Raw genomic sequence first — 21,231 nt, 5'->3', positions numbered from 1 at the left:
TATAATAACATCCCATATATAATGGGACATACAATAATGGAGTTGGAGGGAAAACTCTTCTATCCCAAAAGAAAATATGTCTTTAGGACAGTTCACTCTGCTCAATCACTGTCTATTACTGAACTAAAGGCCTCTTTTTGCTCTTACATTCAAACATGGAGGGGGTGCAGCACCAATTATGTAGTCAGGCACCTGTCAATATATCTATGTGCCAACATGGATTGGGCTGTGGAATTGGGCCCTACAGTTGTGAAAAAGCAAATAAAAGAGACTTATACATTAAATCCACCACACAGGCTGGTCTGGTTTCATAGGAGCATTATTTAATCAAGCATGGGAAATACATGGTGTTCTTTGGGTGGTGTCATAGCTTATGCTGGATCTGGGAGATTTTTGTGGGAGTGGATCTGATAAGATGCTACAACCTTAGAAGTTACAAGAGACTGGAGACTGCCCTTCCTGCTTCTGCAGCACACCTCAACAAGGTATTTGTAAACATCAATCAAACACTGCATGCTTGATTAGCACCTTAGTAACATGACTGAGTTACTGGAGGCCTCTAGAAATTGGACTGATAAGTTATATTGTTGTAATCTTCACTTTCTATGAGCAAGGGCTGTATCTCTGAAGAAGTTCCTCCTTTTTTCTTCTGGCAGGCCCTGATGAGCCCTGTGAGCACAGCAGTAACAATGCCTCCAAACACAGCTGCTCCGACCAACCAAGCCCAGATCTGACGGGCTTGCTGAAGATAGGGTGTCAAAAAGTCTTGAAAAGACTGAAGGGCTTGAAAAAACAAACAGAAAAAGAAAGATTATTTTATTTCATGCAATGTACTGTCAGTTTATGGAAGTTCTATAATAGATAATACTGTAAGGCTGAATATAAAGAGGCAGGAGTAATAGAAATTGTCTGAGAGCAACAAATAGCTTTAAACATCTCTCTTCAGCCCTGATAATGTGTTTCTCAATCTTCATGTCCAAGGCTGGCACAGAGTTCACTGCCCCCAGTGCTCCTCACGGTTTTGTCAAAACTTCAGATTGTATGACCAAAGGTGCTGCTAGCTCAGCATCCTTTGGCAACAACAACTGAAGCAGAACACTAGGGAGACTTGGAGAAAAGGTCAAGTCTATTTCAATGCTTTCACAAAACACTTACCCATCCTCCAAAAGTTTGCAGGTCAGGGATTTCCTAAACCAGATGTGGTGTTGTGTGTAGTAGTCATTGGAGGATTTTTTTTCTCCATCATCTTTTCAACCTGCTCTTTGAAATTTTATCACAATTTTTAGCAGCAAAAAGACTTAACTACATTAACTAGCCTTAACTACATATTGAGTGGGGGGGAAAGCTTCCTTTCACTAATTACGAACCTGAATTCCACTTGCTTTGACAGGTCCTGTGTGGGGAGAGGCAGTAGACAACTATTCTGTGGTCATTTTGCACAACAAATCCTCTTTCTTTGGTGAATCCAGGGCAGCTTCTCACTGTTAGATGATCAGCTGCCTTCTTGCTTTGTGATACGAATGTGTGTATCTCTGTCTGTTTTTCTTGCTATGGCTTAATGAGTTAGGAAAACCCTGCCATACAGGGCTCTTTTTTCACAGCAGAGGCTGGAAAGAAACCTGTTCAAAATGCACCCAACAATGTTCTGGCTTGAATTTGAAAAATAGGAATACTTGTCCACTTGAGCCAAGGAGGATTTGGAATCCACATCTCCCAATTACTAGCTCTAAAGACCATTATTAGCAGTAATTTCCAGCTAGTAGGGAAAGGAAAGAGCACCTCTATGGGCACCTTCTCTGGGAACTCCTATGGTAGTTTATTTTTGAATGCTCTTTATGCACCCGAACTGATTTAGATGTACTCAACCACATTTAGAATGTTGCACACCCACTATAAATATCTTCCTGTTATCTGACAATTTCACTGGTGCCCAGAAAAACAATCATATATCCTCTTGGGTCATGGTACTTCCAAGAGTACACTGTTACATGCACTGTGCTCTGAAAAGATGCTGCCTCCCTGGGCATGGGTAAGGGATGTAGCCAGGGAGTTGCCTGATTTGGTGTGGCCTCCTGACTACCCTCCATTAATATTCCAGGTGGATAGGGATGAGACTGAAGGGGGAACTCCCAGGGCAATCTAAAGGGACTTCAGGACACTGAGGCATTGAGTTAAAGGAGTAGGTGTTCAGGTGGTATTCTTGATTCCTTCAGTACGAGGGGCAAGTACTGAAAGGAATAGGAAAACTCAACAGACCTATACATGGCCAAGAGGCTGGTGCCATAAGTGGAATTTTGGGTTTTCTGTCCACAGGGTGGCTTACACAGCACCAGGTCTACTCATGTTGGATGGGGTACACCTGAGTCAGAGGGAGAAAAGGATCATGGCCCAGGAATCAGCAGGATTGATAGACTAGTCTTTAAAGCAGATGTGAAGGAGGAGTGGGAAAATTGGTTTCTACCATTTCTTGTGTGTTTGTTGTTCACTGGTTGTGTACCTCTGGATTTGATGATCTTAGAAGTCTTTTCCAATCTAAATGATTCTGACTCTATAAAACTCTTCTCACTAGGAGAGGGAGATTTTCTGGGGAAAAGTCAAGACTGCATCTACAAATTTAATCTGTTTTCATTTCTGAAAGAAGGAAAAAATACAGAAAGAACGTAATTTAGGCACTGAAATCTAGCTCTTGAAACAGCTCTTAACAGAGCAACATGTTTTCATAGCTATTGTTAGGTGGTGACATTAGTCTTCCAACTCTCTGATATTGATCCTAACTTGTGTTCATTTTCAGGCAGCTGTGCAGGTTGTGGTCATTTTACAGCTCACAGTTCTCATGTCAGGCAAAGCTGGGTGTCTGCTCCAGAGCAGCTCCCCAGTAGCTACACTGTGCCTTGGAGTCCTGAGGGATGGATTTCCATACACACTGAGACCACTTCTGCTTCAGCACTGTCATACAGATAAAATAAATGAAGTTGTGATTAAAACTATGTACTATTACACACTGACTTGTTTTGCAGTGGAAAGCAGAGCTACAGGCATCAGTTTTTCCTCAGAGACACAACAATAAAATTTAGCATTAAAATGCCATTTTGTCACTGGGTTATTTCCAAGTTTTATTTCTTGTAACCAGCCTCATTACACTCTGTGTAGTCCTACTTTATCTCTTCTAAGTTGCTGGTTCTGTAACTCAGAACCACTGCTTTTCACAGAGTCACAGAATCATCAGCATTGGAAGAGATCTCCAAGGCCATCTAGTCCAGCTGTCAACCCAGAACCACCAAAATCACCCCCAAATCACTTTCCTTGAGAGAAAACAAGACAGGTTTTGAGAATAGGATGGGACCAGATCTTGTGTACGCATTCCTCATTCTGTCTTGTTCTTTTCCTCTCCCTTGCCTCTTCTTTCTCATCTGGAAGATCTTTTTCTTGACCACACAAATCTTTACAACTGACTTTTTTCTTATTTCATAAATTTTTCCTTCTTGTCAAGTACTTCCTGTTTGCCAGTCACAGACTTTTGCTCCTCCTGAAGAAAAGTCTGTATTTATACACTAGAGTGAGAAAATCTGTATCTGTAATTTGAGAGTCCAACCATTTTCCATTTGTGACCAGTTCTTCCCTTCAGATAAGAAATAGCTTAAGCTTGCTTCTTCTCAGTGAGGTTAACCAGGGGTTGAGCGACATCTGAGAATTATCTGGGCTTTCTGAACAAGGTTGAGTTTCATTCATTGTGTTGATCTTTCAGAATAATTAAGGAACTACTTTCCTTATCTCTATGTTAAAAACATGGGCAGAATTTAATAGGATTTCATTTTTCTGAGAACTATGTTCTCCCTTTGGAAAAGGCAAAAGTCCAATAGGCAACAGAAATAAATTGTTGAATGGTAAGTATACTATCATTTCCTTCCTCTTGCAGTACAATTTCAGGATTCAGAATTCCTGAAAGCCATAGTATTTGCTGCTTTGTCTGAGTTGAACAATTCTAGCAATAATATGAGTTTAGGAAACTAGCACCTTTGATTAAAAAAATACGTATATGTATTTCTGGTCTTGATCTGGTTGTTTCATGAGCTTATATTCCAGCACCTGGACTAAGTCTTTTCTGCATCTCCTTCCCCAGTCTGTCCCTACAGCCAGGATTGCCCCATCTCAGGTGCAGAATCTGACACTTCCCCTTTTTTGAACCTCATATGGTTGGTGATTGCCAGTCCTCTAATTTGCTGAGGTCTCTCCGCAGGGCCTCCCTGCCGTCGAGGAAGTCAACAGCTCCTCCCAGTTTTGTACTGTCTGCAGACTTGCTCAGTGTCCCTTCCAGGCTGTGTCCGAGTCATTTATGAAGGTGTTGAAAACCATAGGACTGAGAATGGAGCCCTGTGGGACCCCACTAGTGACAGGTCCTCAGTCTGATGTCACCCCATTCCCTGTAACCCTTTGTGCCTGACCCATGATCCACCCATCACATATATGAAACCAGCAATGTGAAAACAAGCAAGTACAATTTGGGACTGTAATTAGGAAAAATTCTGGAATTAGAAGGATTTTTTAATCTTATCATATGATAGACATATTTCAGGTTGAGAGGCAAAAAATTTTACATTTCACCTTTTACCCAAAGTTATAACGTTACCTGGTTCTTGCAGATATTCATAGTCATACCCCAGCTCTCTTGAGGGTTTAAAAAATTCTCCATTTCTGTAAAGAGGGATGAAGGGAACCATGTAATTTTCTCGATTGTGCCCAATTGGTGCATTAGCTGCTGGATATACTTCTAGCATGGGCCTGTGCCTTCTTAACCATCGTTCAAAAATGCTGTGGAAGAAAAAGCATGTTAATTAATGATGGGGATTAGCAGAAATTTTCTTCTTGAAGATTAAAAGAAAGTGATGGGCTGTTTTTTTTTGAAATGCTGGATACAGAGTTGCATGCAATGTCTTGTGTTTAAGTGTGTATAATGCTTTCCAAATTTCCAAATTTGGGGTTATCCATGTCAGTGCTGAGTTCCTATGCAAGTCTTCAAAAAACAAATGCCTGTGGTCCTGCAAAGAGTCTGAATGTGCTTTTAAATTCTATAAATGTAAATCACTCTTTTTCCATGCTCAGCAATTCATGTGGTTGTGAGAGATAGAGAAAAATGGGTTAAATATCTCAGTCCTTCCTACTCACTCTCAGAAACATTTATAGCTAGTTGTGAATGGCCTTGTTTCTAGCTCCTCAGTCCTGTTGCTGTTCCTCTAACTTCTTAGCAAGGGTTTTCATGTCTGCAGTGAAGTATGGTTACATCATGATCCTTTGGACATCACCAAAGGCGTGGAAACATCTGTGGAAGAAGGGATAAGCTGACAAAGCAGGTCAGCTGTCAGTAAAGTGTCTTTCCCCAGCCAGAGCTTCTTTACTCACCTTAGTGTGTGCACAGTTGTTTAACATGGTCCTCTCTCCCAGCTGCTGTGCAGCTTAATTTTGCCTCTTCCTAAATATGTTATCCCAGGAGCACTGCCACTGTCAGCTTTGGCCAGTGGCAGGTCTGTCTTGCAGCCAGCTGGAACAAGCTCCATCTGACAGGGGGACAGTTTCTGACCCTTCTGACAGAAGCCAATCCTAACTGCCAAAACATTGCCAGGTAAACCCAATAGAAGCTGTTCCCCACACCTCCAGCCTCAGCTGCTCCATTCCATATTTCTCTTCCAAAATTTCTTCCATTAGCTGTCTGTCACCACAGTGCTGTGTGTCTGCGCTTTATCTTGGATGCAGAAAGCATAAAGGCTGCACTAGAGGAAGTATATAGTAGCATTTTCAACTTAACTAGTCAATGTGTTTGGAACCTTCCAAAACATTCTCAGTTCTCTTCCCTTTGAGCTTTTTCTGCTTGATTCTTCACTTTCAATCCTCAAATCCTTTCTCTGATCCCTTTGTGTTTATTCACCTGAGTGTGCCAGGTTGGAATAGGGAAGGTGGAAAAATGCTGCAGGGCAAGCAGATGCAGGTATCTTCTGCAGGAAGAAAGAGGACTCTGTACTAAATCCGAAGATACTGGTGAGGTAATTATCAACATCAGGCTCAGGGAGGGATCACTGGATTCATTTATCAGTTATAAGGGATATAAATGGTGTAGAGACCTGTAAATTGTGCTTTAGTGAAGATCTTAGTTCAACAGTTGTTCCTCCCCAGCACTGGCCACTGACTGGAGGACATGGATTTCCCTCCCCTGTCCCCCCCAGCCATTCAGGGACTCAGGTTATCTCAGAAATAGAGTCCCTAAATGCAAGTGCCCAGAGATATCAGGATCTCTCCAGGTTATCAAGGAATTCTGCCAGTAGATTTCTATCTTTTTTCTATCTTTTATTTTGGGGCAGAAATATTGAGAAACACTCTTCATAGCCCGCCAATTTAAAACCCTCTCATACTCATCAAAATAGAGGCAGAGCCATAATTTTGGTTCTCTTTTTAGGATCAAAACCTCTAATAAATGAAAACATGACTGTGGTAATACTGCTGGTCTACCTTTTACAATGCAGATATTAATTTTTATTTAAATCTTCATTTGTCTCTCTCTTCTTCAGTTAATTTAATCAACCCTGTCTGGAAAAACTCTTATCTGAATAATAATGTTTAGTTGAGTTTAGTTGAAGCTTTCAGATGAGTAAGTTTAAATAATATGAAGACTTCAGCTGGAGTTATCTCAAGACTGTTTGAACAGAAACACTGTAATCTTTGGAGGACAGCATGAAGAAATTCAGTAATCATTAAAAAGAGACATAAAATATAAAGGAGTAATTCAGCTTGAGGAAGGGTGGGATGTGAGTAAGAGTTGTACTCCAGTCTTTTCCCTGCCTGGCTTTTACTCATGCCTTGGCTAAGTATCCTGACTATCAGAGCCTTATTTTCCTAGCAGTTGTAGATGGGAGCTGAGATAGCTCTTCTCTGCAGCCCAAGGTTGTTAGAGGCACAGAGATACTCTGGTTATGGGAACACATTAATATTTTAAGAAGGCAGAGGTAGGACATGGATCAGTTTTTCATGTACCCTAACTTTGAAATGCTCAGTCTAAGGTACCTCCTGGGGCCTGATTTTTAGGAAATGCTGAGCAGTCACAATCTGAAAATCCAGAGGGCTGATGAGCACAAGGTTCAGAGCTAAAGGTCATCATTTGCCTGAAATATCTTTGCAAGAAATGCCCTGAAATGCAGCATCCTCGCTGCATCAGTGAAGTGTTGCTGTTGCATAAGAGCTTTCAGTAAGAGTCCTTAGTAATCTTTAAAGCAGAATGCAAATGCAAAACATTCCCATGGAAATGAACATATGTACTTTTGGATTCCTTCTTTTGGACGCCTTCATTTGCAGTGTGGTTCCCACACGGGGTATCAAGCTTTGCTTAGCAGGAGCATTGAACTGCCTGCCCTTGCAGCTGATCTTTGGATTCAGATGCCATCATATGCCTCGAAATCCTGATGTGATGAGTTTTGCTGATGCACAAGATGTGTTGCACAATTCATTGAGTTGTTTGGAAATAGTTTTCTCCATTAGCTGGCACAAGATCTTATCATCTTGGCTGAAATGTCTTTCATTGAACATATCTGTATGCCACCATAGAAAACTCAGAAACATTCTTTAAATGTGGCTCTTAAGAGTCACATTTTCTTTTACTCCCTTCAGAACTGCTAGTCATGTGCTTTTATCTTGTAGTAGTCTTTGTTTTTTCAGTTTTGGGTTTTATTTGACACTTTGAAAGATTAGGATCATATTCTGCTTGCTAATAAAATGATTGGGTGAAGTTGCATTTATCATTTCAATTTAAAGGCTTGTTCCCAGATTGTTCACTAAGATGGACTCAAAACATCATTTTTTTCTTGGCCAGATAACACATGGTGATTTGTATTTTCAAGATAGTGTTCATGGGGTTTTTTTGTTTTTTCTTCTTTTTTTGATTTTGCATGTACTTAGATTTAGTATATCAGTAACATTTTTTACAAGTACTTCATCTGTTTGCATTCCTCTTTTTAACGGGGGCACTGCCATTTCCCTGTCTTACTCACACTTTATAAGTTATGGAAGAAGAACTTTACTCTTGCTTTTCAAGAATAGGTTCCCAGCTTAATGGAAAAAGAAAACTCCCAATGGCATCCAGCTGGGGAGAAAAGCCCATGGGCAGGGCACATTTTCAGCTGTATTTCTAGTGATAAAGTACAAATGGTTCTCCTTGGGCACTGTAAGCCATTTCATATCAGTTACATTTTATGACTCCCTAGACGAGACCACTAACTCCCTTTGTACATTTTTAAGGAAAACTGAAATCCTGAAGTAGCCTATGGCTTTTGCTGTCGGCTAGGTGTTGACACTTGCACAGTACTCCTGTTCTTGGGGGCTTGTTTGAAAAGATTTGGGCCAAAAAATAGTATATTTGGAGAAAGCAATCATACTCTTTTTTGTTTCAAAATACTGTGACCAGTGAGTCAAACACTGTAGATTACTTTTTTCTTCAAATGTGATGCTTTCTCCAGCTATATTTAAGGCAGTTAGCATTAAATATTTTCTCTGTCCTGCAGGGGTATCCTTTACTGAAAGCAAAGAGAACACATCTGAACAACTATGATGGATCACTGCAATTCTTCCATGTGCCTTGATCTATAGAGACAGTTGTTTAATCCAATGACAGGCATGTGGTTTCCATGACAGAAAGAAATCAGTGGTCCCATCATCAGATGTTGATCTGCTTACAGTTGACACAAGTTCTTCTTTTCTTCCTCTAAGCACTCATGTAAGTTATTTCCCTTTAGTATCTTGAAAATGTGTGTTTGTTTCCTGTTCTTTTCTCAGGAGCTGCAACCTTGGAAGAGCCTAGGTCTGCAGAAATAATGCTACATCCAGAGAGACAAAATGCTGAGGTAATTAACTGGTTCCTTCATGGAGTGACAAAGCTCCTGGTAGAAAAGCCAGGTTTGTGGCAAAGCAGCAGACCTTAACTCCCTAGACTCGTTGGTTATTTTGATAAAACCCTACTTTTATGTTCTCTTCATATGAACCTCTGCATCCTCCCCTGGACGTGAGAGCCTAACAAAGCAGGACCATGGGGTAAGGGCATCTTCAGGCCCATTTTTATTCCATATTGCCTCCCTTTCTTGATGTAATTTAACTAAAGGTAACAATAATGACATCTGAAGACTCAGATCAGGGCTCTGCTGTATCCAGTCTCCACACTAATTCCATGCAAAAAGAAAAGAGTACTGGACATTAGTGAGAAGGAGAGAAATCTCTCTGGCTCCTGCAGAAGTCTGGTTGGTTACTCTCTTCCTCAGCATCTAGACAAAGAGAGCAAGTGGATATTTGTATAGCTGAAAGTGATATTTTCCAGAGACAGAGACTTCTTTAGCATTGCAATTCCAGCTAGACTGGCATCACTGGGTAGATATTGGCAGTGCTAAGGGAGCAGATGGGATGTGAGCGTGGTGGGAAGACAAGGCAGGATAAAGGAAAGAAGAGAAGAGTGAACCAAAAGTTATGGGGAATTTTATTCAGAGAATGGAAATGGAGAGAACCCAGCCTAGGATTAGCAGCAATATACCATAAAACCTTGAGGATGATAGGTCCACTTAGGCAATCAAAGGCAACCAAAGCTTAAGAAAGAGACATTTAAAACATGAAAAATAACTAAATTAAATAGAGGTTAGTCTCCTGATAGCCCTAATGCCCTTTGTATTTCTTCACCAGCAAGCAAAATTGACTTGGAAAGGGTAGCTTTTATTTAGTCATTAGGCAGATTAAAAAATAATTCTGGAGAGATTAGAGAAAATACTGTTTGCATCTGGAAGACTTCCTTCTCTTGAAGAAATCAAAGTGCCCAAACTGAATGTCCCAAAATCCAAGAACTGAAGAGACTGGAGAATAATTTGAATTTTGAAAGATGCCCTGTCTCACATTTAGTACTCAGAGATGCTCAGTCTCTCTAACGTGCATTTTGAAAGTAGAAATTATTTTGTAGTGGCTACAATATCAAAGTAATTACTAGACTATGATAATCAACACCCTATGCAAAGATTATTTTTGTACAAGGAAATAGAATTTTTATATTGTAGAATGCGTTGGATTTAGACAACTGTAGATTAAAATAAGGCTCAGGTTTGTATTTAAACCTTGGAAAAATTGAGAAAGGGACATAATAAATTCCCTGCCGCTTAAGGTCTGATTCAGTCAGAAGCCATGTTTGATGGAGAATTAGCTAAGGAAGGTAATCAGGTCAGAAGGATTCCCAAAAAATCATAAAGGCAAACAATTTTTTCCTGCATATTGGAGAATTCTTAAAGACTCTTGCAGCCCTCATTTTAGTCTACACAAAATAGGCAGAGAATGAAAATAACTTTCCTAAATTCACACCAGACACACTGTAGGGGAGTGGGACCTCAGCTGTGGGGCCAGTTTGTACCAAACTGTGGCACCCCTAAGAGTTAGGTTATACCATTGCAAAGCATGGAGTCTTCATTTTATTTAATTTTTTTGTTGTATCTCTGTATATGGGTCACTGTAACTGCTGATGAGCCTAATGCTTGTGTGTTACCATCTCTAATAGGTTCCAAAGAATTGATATGTGGCAAAAAGTAATAATGACGCCCACCTGGTATGCAGATGCTTTGTCAGTTTAAATTTTCATTCAGGGAAAATATACTTTTCTATTGCAAAATATTTTAGTGTAGTACAGTGAAAATTAAAACCATCTATAAAAGACATGGATATATCACTTCTATTTAATTGCATATAAATAGACTCAAGTATTTTCTTTGTTCTGCTCCATATATACCAGGTTATACAAAATGAAATTAAATGAGCCATAGAGGAAAATTAATTAAAAAACCCAAACAAACAAACCCACCTTGGTTTAATGAGTGGTGGGAAAATAGGATTTATTTGAGGATGATTAAAGAAGGCCACCAATATATATTTTCTTACTGAAAATATGAATTCCTATTATTTTATGAATTATATATGCAATGGGATTATAACTAATGAAAGGATGAGCCAAGAAATAACTGGGTTTATGCTGCCAGTGGGAAATACCAGGCAGAGTATAAAAGCGTTCCTGCATGTAGGCTGGATTTCTTCCTACTGTTCCAGATAGTGTTGTGCACTCTGAAAAAGATGCTGCTCACAGGAAGGAAATCTTAAAATATAGAAAAAGTGAAGTAAAAAAATAAGCATCGGCATTTTTCTTTATCATTTTGCAAAGTGACCCTTCTAAGGGCCATTTCCCACGTGTGCTACCACAGTCATGAGCAGAGGTACTCTCAATTAGGTGTAAAAGGAGAAACCAGACCTTAAATATCCATTTCTAAGACTGAGCCACCTCAGAGGCACTGGCTTATGGTGTAAACTTACTGTTGCTTCAGGAAGACTTAACAGAAAAATTAAATCCAGTGTGTTTTACCTTGCAATAAAGGAAAATTGGAGAGAGGTGAAGGGGGAAGAAGAGGGTTCAGTATGAATTTCTGCCACACAAGGAACAAGACTGGCATTGCAGGTATGCCCAGTGGGAGGACTACAGTCACCTTCTGGTGAAGGCTCATGGTCACTCTGGGTCCTTTGCACTGCAGGGGACACAGGACGGATTTCCTCCTGCCTCCTTGTCCTCACTTTCCTTGTAAGCATTTGCAAAACCATGCCATGAGCAGGATTAAGGAACTGATTTGGTTTAAAATCAAATCTCCCCTTAATTTTCATTTATTCTGGAATAGTTTAGGTGAGATAAAGCTGTGGATCTGATTTATTATTCTTTTGTGTGATGGCCAGTACCAGCACAAGGGAGAAATTGAGGTGAACATCATGGATAGCGCTAATTACCAAGTAGGACTTTTCTTCTTCCTAACCTATGTGCCAGGTCAAACTAACTTAAAAAAAACTTTGAAATTGTGCCATTTGTTTCTCAATAGTCTGGTAAACCTGTGCCTCAGGTGAACCTGCACTCAGTATTAACCATTCAGCTGCTGCACAGCTGCTTTGTAAGCCACTAATAAATTTTTCAGGTTCAAATCCAAAGCCATGTCCTTTGTTGTGCCAGGTTTGACACGGAGACTTTCATTCCTCATCTCCAGTTGTGAGACTGAGACTGCCTGTGCTAGAAGGAATACAGAACATTGTTGCTTAGAGCTCATTTATACAATATATTTCAGTATCATGAGATCTGACATGCTGTAGAAGAAATCTGGCAAGCAACATGTATTTGCATTTGGAAAGAAAAGAAAAAGGAAATAGATTAAAGAAAGCTGAAATGCCAGCCCAAGGACTGTGATTACACAGTAGTCATCACTTTAAAAGTTGGCACTAGTCAACTGGTACTGCAAAGTCACCTCAGGTAATTCCCATCCCAAGCATTTGGGAGAAAGATTGGTGTTTCAGTCCTAGAAGAGGTGCTGATGCTGAGGCTGTAAAGTCAAGGCACTGTACTGTTTGCCAATGTATGCAGTTATATTGCAGTATTCTTATTTTGTTCTTTTTGTTTTAAGTTGACTAAAGACATTACAGGGACTCTCAGGAAGGTTGTAAACAAATTACACCGTCATAATGCAATGTCTGATTAAAAATTAAAATGCTGCCCTCAATTATTGTGAAAACCCATCCAAAGCCTTTGAGGCTGTGTCCCCCACTGGTGAATTGCTGCTGAGGATTGCCCTGAGTTACAGTTCTTATTCTGTGTAGTCCCAGGTTTCTGGAGAACATCCAGGGGCTTCCACCATGAATTCCAAGCTGCAGCATGCATTAAGGCTCTTTGGACAACTTCTTCTCTTCCCCAAACCCTCGCCGTACTCCCCAAACCTGGAAGTTACTCCTATGCCAGTGTCTGGCCAGCCACTGGAGACACTTGTGCATTCATCCATGCATGCATGTGTGTGTGTGCCTGCTGTGGGTCAGGCAGCTGCACACTGGGGTTGGGTTGGTGGCTACCCTGGCTGCCTAAAGCCAGTACTGGGGAATCCAGGCTGTGCATGTACATATCACTGTAAACATGTATATTTTCCCTTAACAAGCTTTCATCATGGTCAGACAAACAGGTAAATAGGATGAGGCTGTTGGTGCCATTGGAATTTTGTGTGAGTGCTGCATTTTGTGCATTGATCTGCATATCTGGTCAAGCACATTTGCCTTTATGCATACACATATATATACACACCTAGTGTGTGTGTGTATGTGTGTGTGAATTTGGAAATACATGCTCAACCTCAGTACTCACTGCACCCAAGAGCATGAAGCTGTGGTAGCAATACCAACTTGGGCTTTAGAGTTGTCAACACTTAAAAGATAGACTTACACAAAACACAAAAAAAAAAAAAAAAGATGTTGTAGCCTGGTGTAGCTGCCTTCCCACATAATGTCGTGCTTCTGATTTTTTTTCCCAGAGTGTGTATTCCCTATGTAGATCAATTATATGGATCTGAACTATGAATATTCGTTTTCAGGAAAGGTCTGGCCTACTTCATTGTTTCCTTTTACTTCATCTTCTGAACCAAAAGTGGGGATTTTTTTGTGGATTTGTGTGAAATAGATCACCTGAAACATGGAGGCACAACATGCAGATGACATAAAGCCCCTTCTTTATTCAGGATCGATATTGGTTGTAGCCTGTCTCCTAAAGTACCATTCTCTGAGTGAGGTACAATGACATACACTATGCTGACACCTTCCCACCCACTACAAAGTACCACCAGAGCTGGGGAGCCATGTGACACCTGAGCATCTTGGCCCTGCTCTGCTTCAAGGATCTCACTACAAGCATTGCATCTCCTTTGTTCTCACTGCACAAACTGGATGTTTGGAAAGTGTCAGATAAAGGAAACCAGAGGGAGGGAACTGACAAGGGTGTAGTCCCATGCAACCAATCCCACGTAAGAGAAAAACAATTCCACTTTGCCTATGTCCTACTTTCTTGAAAACCTCAAGGTTACTGCAGTTGCTGCATTCATAGACTCATAGAGTTGGAATGGACCCACAAGAATCGCTGAGTCCAGTTCTGGGCCCTGCACAGGACACCTCAAGAGTCACACCATGTGCCTGAGAGCATTGTCCAAATGTTTCTTGAACTCTGGTTCAAGCTGGTGCTGTGAAGAACGTTTCCTTAAACAAGGGAACTGTTTCCTGAGCTTGTCCATTTTGTACCTAGATCTCCCCTGACACAGTTCCATGCTATTTATGAGATATTTTAATATTTCCTCTACCAATGTGATTTAGAACTTTTTACCCTTATCTATCAAACATCCTCAACACTGTAGTCTGTAGGACTAAGCAAGGACAAAGGTCTCCATACTTTCCATCTAAAACTTTTCCTCTTTATGTCAAGCAACTTGAGCTTCCACAGCCATTTAAATAAGATGCAGTTAGATATCTCACTGCTGCTTTTCATGCTCATTTCGCTGCAGAGGGCTATATAACTTCCCCTCGTTGCTCCAATAATCATGTAGTCCTCCAAATGTCTCTCTCCTAGAATAAAAAATGTCACCAGCTCCTCAAGCCTCTCTTGTGAAAAGAAGCTGCTCAAGCACCAGAGTCCTGCAGAGAATTCAGATAAAATGATCCTGAGCAGAGATCACTCCTCTGTTCCTCTCTCAGAGAGGGTTGCTGATGTCCTGCAGTTCTATTCCCCATTTTCTATCACAATTTTCTTTGGTTGCGTTGCAAACTGTTTAACCCTTCCCAGGAAATCAGCTACCTGAGACTTTAATTCCATTGCATATAAGTCTGGGCTTCTCTGCCACAAAGCTTAGCAAGCTGAGCTTGTGTAGCCTACTCTCCCAGTAAAGAAACTTGACTCAAATATAACTGGGTTTTGCCTTCTCAGAAGACTCGGTAGAATGAAACAACAGGTGCTGAGCTCAACTTTGATCAGTTGCTGTTATATTACCATGTAAAGAGTTTTATTTCTACTGAAGAGGAAGATAACAGATAAGCTAAGCTTGACACTAAATAAGTATCAAGAGCTGAGTGTTGGGAAAAAATGTGTAGGAATCTGTGCAGAGGAATGTCCGTATTCTCTAGCGTAGGACTAGGTAGTGCTTAGCTAACCCAGTTATTGGCAAAATAATCTAATTCCTGTGGGACCTTATTCCATACCTCTGCTGGAAAAAAATGAGTTTAAATGAGGATTAGGTGCACTGATATTCTGTCAAATATCTAATCTCAACTCTGTTGCTTTTCTTAGTCAATTCAGCCTTTGTTTAACACCAATGAAAGTTGTAAATGACTTTTCTGAGGTACAGGAGAGAAATTCTTGTTCCTTAAATAGCTGTCATCATGCGTGTTGTTTCACCCCTCACTGACAAACCAGAGCAATGTTTGGCTAGAGATATTTGTTTTCCATTCAGATTTGGGTCTCCAAAGCAGTAACACTCCAGAGCTCTAATGCTCTAACACTGCAAACCCCAAGTTATAGATGAGACACAGTGGGGTATCCTGTGTGCTTTGTAAACGAGGAAATACAAATGCAACCATGTGCTGCATTGGAAACAGAACTTAACATTTGATGGAATGTGTATCCTGTGTTAAGTTTCTCAGATTCATTTTTGCCATGGTTTATTTCTACAAACACAAAAACATCACTTGGAGGTAGTAAAAATGCCAGCTGCTCCAAAGTTTAATAACTGCTTTTCCCTGAAGAGGAAGATAACAAGCAGATTAAAATGGACTGCTGTGGAGGTAGCTGCACTGACACTATGGAACCCGCTTTTGTGCTCTGCAATTCGGTTCTTTTGAGACTTAAAGATTGTCGTTATTGAGGTTCACAAGGGCATATAATACATAAATCACATCTGTGGATGTGAAGTTATAATTTCTTTTGATGTATAGGAGGTAGCTACATGTGGGTGAGAAAAGTACCATGTTTTCTTGTGATTTTTTACAATTTCAACAATTACATCAGCTGTTATTACCGAAGTGCTGCAGGAAGGAAATGCTAGCTGTCTGCATCAGAGCTCATTTTGATTGCTGTGCCACAGGCAGCTTCCTCCTCCTCTTCCAGCATCAAGAGAATAGGTGAAGACTAACCATGTAGCTCTTGTGGAGTCTCAGGGCAGTGTAACCTTTCCTTTTAAAAACCAGTAATTGTTTGCGAAACGTGTGGTGTACTAAGTGATCCATTCAGTAATTGTATTGGCTGAACTAAAATCTTGCAGGAAGACTGATATGAAACCTGCACTTTAAATGGGACTATTTGAACTGAACCTGCTATATAATTGAATTTTATGAGCTGAATGGATCATTACAAACATCTAGCCTGAATAATGACATGGCAGGTGAGATTGCCAACTGCTGTATTTCACATATGATCCAGAAGACATCTGTTTAACCTTTCTCTGGTCATTCCCCTAAAGCAAGGTGGAGCAGCAGCACTACAGGTTATGTGTATGCTTAATCAATAAAAGAGAATATTTATCTCCAGAGCCTGATCCCTGTCCTTATTTCTCTCTGTGTCTTCCACTATATGGTGTATCTGTGGATATCTAGAGGACATATTTAAGATTACTTTAAATGCAGGTGCACCTTCAAGTGTACTACCTATACTCAGTCCCCCCCATCTGCTGGAGGAGGGATGCTCTAAACCTGTACTCCTTCACTTTTGCCTCTATCCATGGTACGTGTTAGATGATGGGTGATGTGACCCTCCAAGGCTGTTCTTGCATCCCTTTGGGTGCTTTGCAACTGTAGCTGCTCAGACTGACTGAAGTAGATGTTGGAGCCCTGTATCTTGGTGTATGGTTTGCCTTTCAGCCCCAGACACAGTGATATCAAAGCAGAGATACTGGGGAGCTGTTCCTCAGCAACATCCCGTCTTTCCCACTTACACTCTGCTTTCCATGGATATATTTATGTGGTATTTCACAGTAGATGTGAACTCACTCTGCCCACATACTGAGCCCACTTGGAGTGAGTCAGCTCCATCAAACAAGCTGAGTAGCTCTGGTTAACATGCTACAAAGCCTGAGAGGTTAGGAGCTCTGCTCGGTGCCAAGAGAGGGCTTGTGGTAACAGAGAGGGCATGTGTCCTCCTGCACATTTCTAGACATCCCTAAGGGGAAAAAAAAAATTAAAAATGCAGAAATTTACTTTCTGAAAACTTCCGTGCTTGAGTTTCACCCCTCCACCTTCTCCATTTATCTGCTCTGTATCTCATAGTTGTTGTAGGAGTTTGTGTGTGCCAATAAAGCTTGTGACCAAAGTAATTCCTGGCCCATTCTCCTCTCAAACATTCTGCTGGAGAGCAATTTTCTTTCTCTAAGTCCCTTGTGATGGAACAGAGCTGCTTTCTGTGTGCAGAAGCTACTGTGACAAGGTGATTTTTTAAATATCAGGGAAGGGTGAGAGCTGGGCTACCTTGCTGCTGTGCTACAGAGCCCACTGATGGGATGTAGCTGTGCATGCTGATCAGACCTCTCTTCCCAGGATATTGCTAATGGAAACCCCTTGACCTGTCTTTGTCTAATAGATTTCAAGTGGCTCCGAACCGTAGCTCACTCAGCTCCAGAAAAATATGACTTCTAGGCTGTGTCATTTGCAAATGTAACCTCACAAAGCCTTGCTGTGCCCATATCAAGGAATAAAATTAATCATAAAACTTTCTTTTATAGAGTGAATTTTCAATTTTTAGACTACTTTATTATTAGCTGATATATTATTGTACTACAATTTCCATATCAGCTGCACCTCAGTCAAAAGTTTTGGTGTCTCTAAGCTTTTGTATACTAAAGGGAGAAAATAATTCCTCGGCCTCATGCTTTATCTGTGCTGTCTCTCACTGGAGACATTTCAGGGTAAAGAATCACTCTTATTTCATGTATTAAATAAGTCTGGAGACATAGTGTTGTCTTACAAGAATTTCTGATGACTCTTTTTGAATTCCTTTTCTCCAAATGTTCCAAATTCTTGAAGCAAATAGTTTTTAATTTCTAAAATAAGTTCTTGTTTCCTGTCAACATTTCAAAGCAAGAGAACAACTTGGTTTTTTCTTGTGCCATTTTTTGGTTTAAAAAGCCTGAGATGACATTCAAGAGAAAACGAAAATGTTCTGTTTAAAAAACAGAGCTAAAAAAAGAAGCTTTTATTTTGACATCTCCTGGGAGTGAAAATCAAACTTTCTCTTGTTAAAGCATTTTTTGCAACAAAATCACTTTTTCCACTTTTGCCATAGTTTTACCTTTTTTTTTTTTTTCCTCTAAGTGGAAGAAGGTACTGGCATTATGGTGAATACATTGAATCCATAGGGACTGAAAATTTCCATAAAATTGGCTGAGGGAATTGGGTGCTGCTGATCAGAGCAGGGATGTCTAGCTGTGTCTTGTCTTTGCTATTCCGTTTGACAGTAAATGAAGCAATTGCTGCCTCCTGTGTCTTTGATGTCTGAGAGCCACAGTCAGAGGCTAAGGATATGCCAGGTGCTGCACAGACCAGTGCAATGGGAGAGTCCTTAATGACAGAGCTTACAACATGCACACAGGGCAAGGCACAACACAGAGATGCAAACAGACAGGAGAAGGACCAGGCACCCATGCACTGGGACTGCAGTAGTGCACTTACTAAGGAGTAGTATGGAGGGACTTGTATGAGTGCCAAAACAGTGTTCAATAGAGATTGGTATAATTAACATTTTGGAGGGCTTCTTTAACAATCGTTTGGGGTTGAGCAGTGAAGGGCCTTCACAACAGAAACCAGTTGATCTGATGTGAAAAGAACAAAGAAGCAGCAAAAGAGTATGAACAGAAAGGAATCCTTGGAGTTAAGAAGAGCATTGAGTTAATATAATGGTGGTTGCAGCAGTATTCTCAGCTGTGCAGTTATTTATGATAGCTGGAGAAAACAGGTATTGATGGCATCACTAGAACTGGCAATCTGGATCTAGCTCTAGACTAATATGCAAACTGTCTCACAAGTACTAGACTTTAGAGATGATAGAGACTGATATCCTACACATCTGTTGTGTGTCTTCAGAAAATTATTTCTAAATTGCTTCTTCTAAACCCAGGGCCTTTGGAAGTCATCCCCACTGTTGTAATAAACCCTTTCCATTGCTGCAGAACTTAGGAATGGGGTGAGGACTGAGGCCCTGTTGCTGTAAGGAGCTCTTTAATGACAACTTCTATTCTTGTTACTATTTAGCTTTTCCTAAGGAAATTGTTGGGTTGGGGTGTGGAAACCCAGAGTTACAGAGGTATGAAATAAATGAGAAGAAAGCTGAAATATCCAAAGGACAGAAGCAGGGAGAGCAGATGAAGATACTGCATGCCTCTAGAGATGAAATGTCTAAAAGATGCAGCAGAGAGGAAAGAGTTCCTTCTCAGAGCACAGAAAACATCCCAGTGATCTCAAGTGGGACTGTGGGCTCGTGCTTTCATGGCCTGTGCAGCTGCTCCTTACAGCTTGTGTGGGTTGGCTCCTCCCTTGTTATTCCCTTGTGCTGACTGTAGAGCATATCTGAATAGTAAAGAGATTTGCAATTAAGAGAAATGCTTAAGAGAGCTAAAAAAGCTCTTATTTTTGCTGAATTTATATTTTGTTGCATTTTTTTTCTTTTTTTAACACTATTAAATTAACAATTAATAATTTTCACGGTGGTCACCTGCTTTTACCAAGCCCTGAGATTTGATCCCTACATCTTCTAGCAAATAAGAAGGCAAGGAGCCTTTCTTAGCAATTAATCATTGCTAAGAAAGCTGTTGCCTGGGTGCCTTCATACATCTGCATACATCTGCACTACTGAAAGGGAATGACCTAAAAAACAATGGAAGTGTTTACAAGCCAATGTTTTTTCTTTCACCTGAGTGACCTCAAGTGCACCTCAGCTTCATCTATCCTCCCCTCCTTTTATGCATCAGGTCTGGGCAGGGAAGGTGAGGGACAGCAGATGGTAGGCTGACTGTTGCTCAGATTAGAGAGCAACTCCTAACATTTGGCTCACACCTGTCACCAGACTCCGTATACACTTGTTTATCCTCCTCTGTACCATATGGTTCCATGCAAAATCAGTTCCAATGATCTATTGCCTTATTGCTATCACTCCTATTATGGTTGTAACTGAGCATTTCACAGTCATTAATGCATTTACCCTGACAGCATCCCTGCTGCGTAGGCATCTAATATCACCCACTGTACAGATGGGTTAGCTCAAGCTCAGCTCTACAGCTCCTCAAAAACCTCATTGAAATCGATGGGAAGGGAACACATCTCCAGGGGATGAAAGTTTGGGAGAGCAAGCTGCATGCTGGGTTTCACCCAAGGAAATTCCTCTGTGGGATCCTACTTGGACGGTTAAAGTGCTGGACCATTCTTGATTTCCTGGCACAGAGCTGCTCCCTGCCTCTGCAAACCCAGGCAGAGCTGTGGTTGTTGCTGTCATCAGAAGATACAGGGCAAAAGTTAGTTAAAAGCCCATTGGCCCAATTTAGTGATAGCAGTCAGCTCAAAAGTATTCTGCCCAAATGAGAAAAGCTGATAAGGGCCAAAAAATGTGCTTCTACTACTCTGGAGACTGTCTCCCACTTCCTCTATTCTTTGTATTATTGCTTGTCTCTCAGAGAAGAATTCCTTTTCAGCCCTTCAGTTCTACGTAGGAGAGGAACAGGGTTTTCTAAATTGTACTGTATGTACCTATCAGTCACCTGCTTATTAATTATAACTAAAAGCATGATTAATCTGTCACAGATAGGGCTGCTAAGTAACCCCATTCAGGCTAATGCATTTCTGTCACCTGCACAAAAGGCAGCATTATGCTCAGATTTTATATCTGTGTGTACTAAGGCCCATATCCAAGCAGCTGCAGAGCACTGGTAACGCCTTTCTGCCACAGGTGGGATGAGTTTGCATCATGCATCTCTCTATTGCCCCCACAGAGCCTGTACAGTGGTTTATTTCCTCAACACTAGTACAGTTTAATGAGGTTATCTTTTGCAAATAATTTTGCCTTTTAAAATTGAAAATAACTAAAGTTATGAGAATTTTTTCCAGGGACTCATAATGACTACAACTGAAATTCCTCTGTGGAAAGGGTCAGCATGAAGACCAAGATGCTCCTTAAACTCTGCAATGAGTAGGAACCAAGAGGTGCATGAGTCTCCTGCAAGTGTCAATGTCTAAAGAAAACATTCTTTTGGTATGGCACAACATATTTTTTTCTCTTCTGTGTTCCTTTTCTCTGACTATTCAATTGATCCATTTTTTTTAATGGTCTAGATGTTGAAAAGTTAATTTCCAGGCACCGATTTAAGATTAGTA

General features: G+C 40.6%; 1 protein-coding gene across 1 annotated transcript in view; it reads right to left on the bottom strand.

The window, feature by feature from the left end:
* Positions 1–301: 301 nt before the first annotated feature.
* The window catches only part of TYR (tyrosinase), a 44,019-nt gene continuing 23,089 nt past the window's right edge, over positions 302–21,231 (bottom strand). The window contains exons 4-5 of the mRNA XM_033052133.1: positions 4,628–4,809; positions 302–783 (exon numbers count right to left, since the gene is read on the bottom strand). Of these exons, the coding sequence (XP_032908024.1) occupies positions 560–783; positions 4,628–4,809 (406 nt within the window). The 3' untranslated portion in view covers positions 302–559. The remainder of the gene's footprint in view (positions 784–4,627; positions 4,810–21,231) is intronic.

Source organism: Catharus ustulatus, chromosome 2 (genome assembly GCF_009819885.2).
Source record: "Catharus ustulatus isolate bCatUst1 chromosome 2, bCatUst1.pri.v2, whole genome shotgun sequence".
Classification (NCBI taxonomy): domain Eukaryota; kingdom Metazoa; phylum Chordata; class Aves; order Passeriformes; family Turdidae; genus Catharus; species Catharus ustulatus.
Note: the sequence above shows the minus strand (reverse complement) of the source record. Positions and strands in the feature narration are given on the sequence as shown.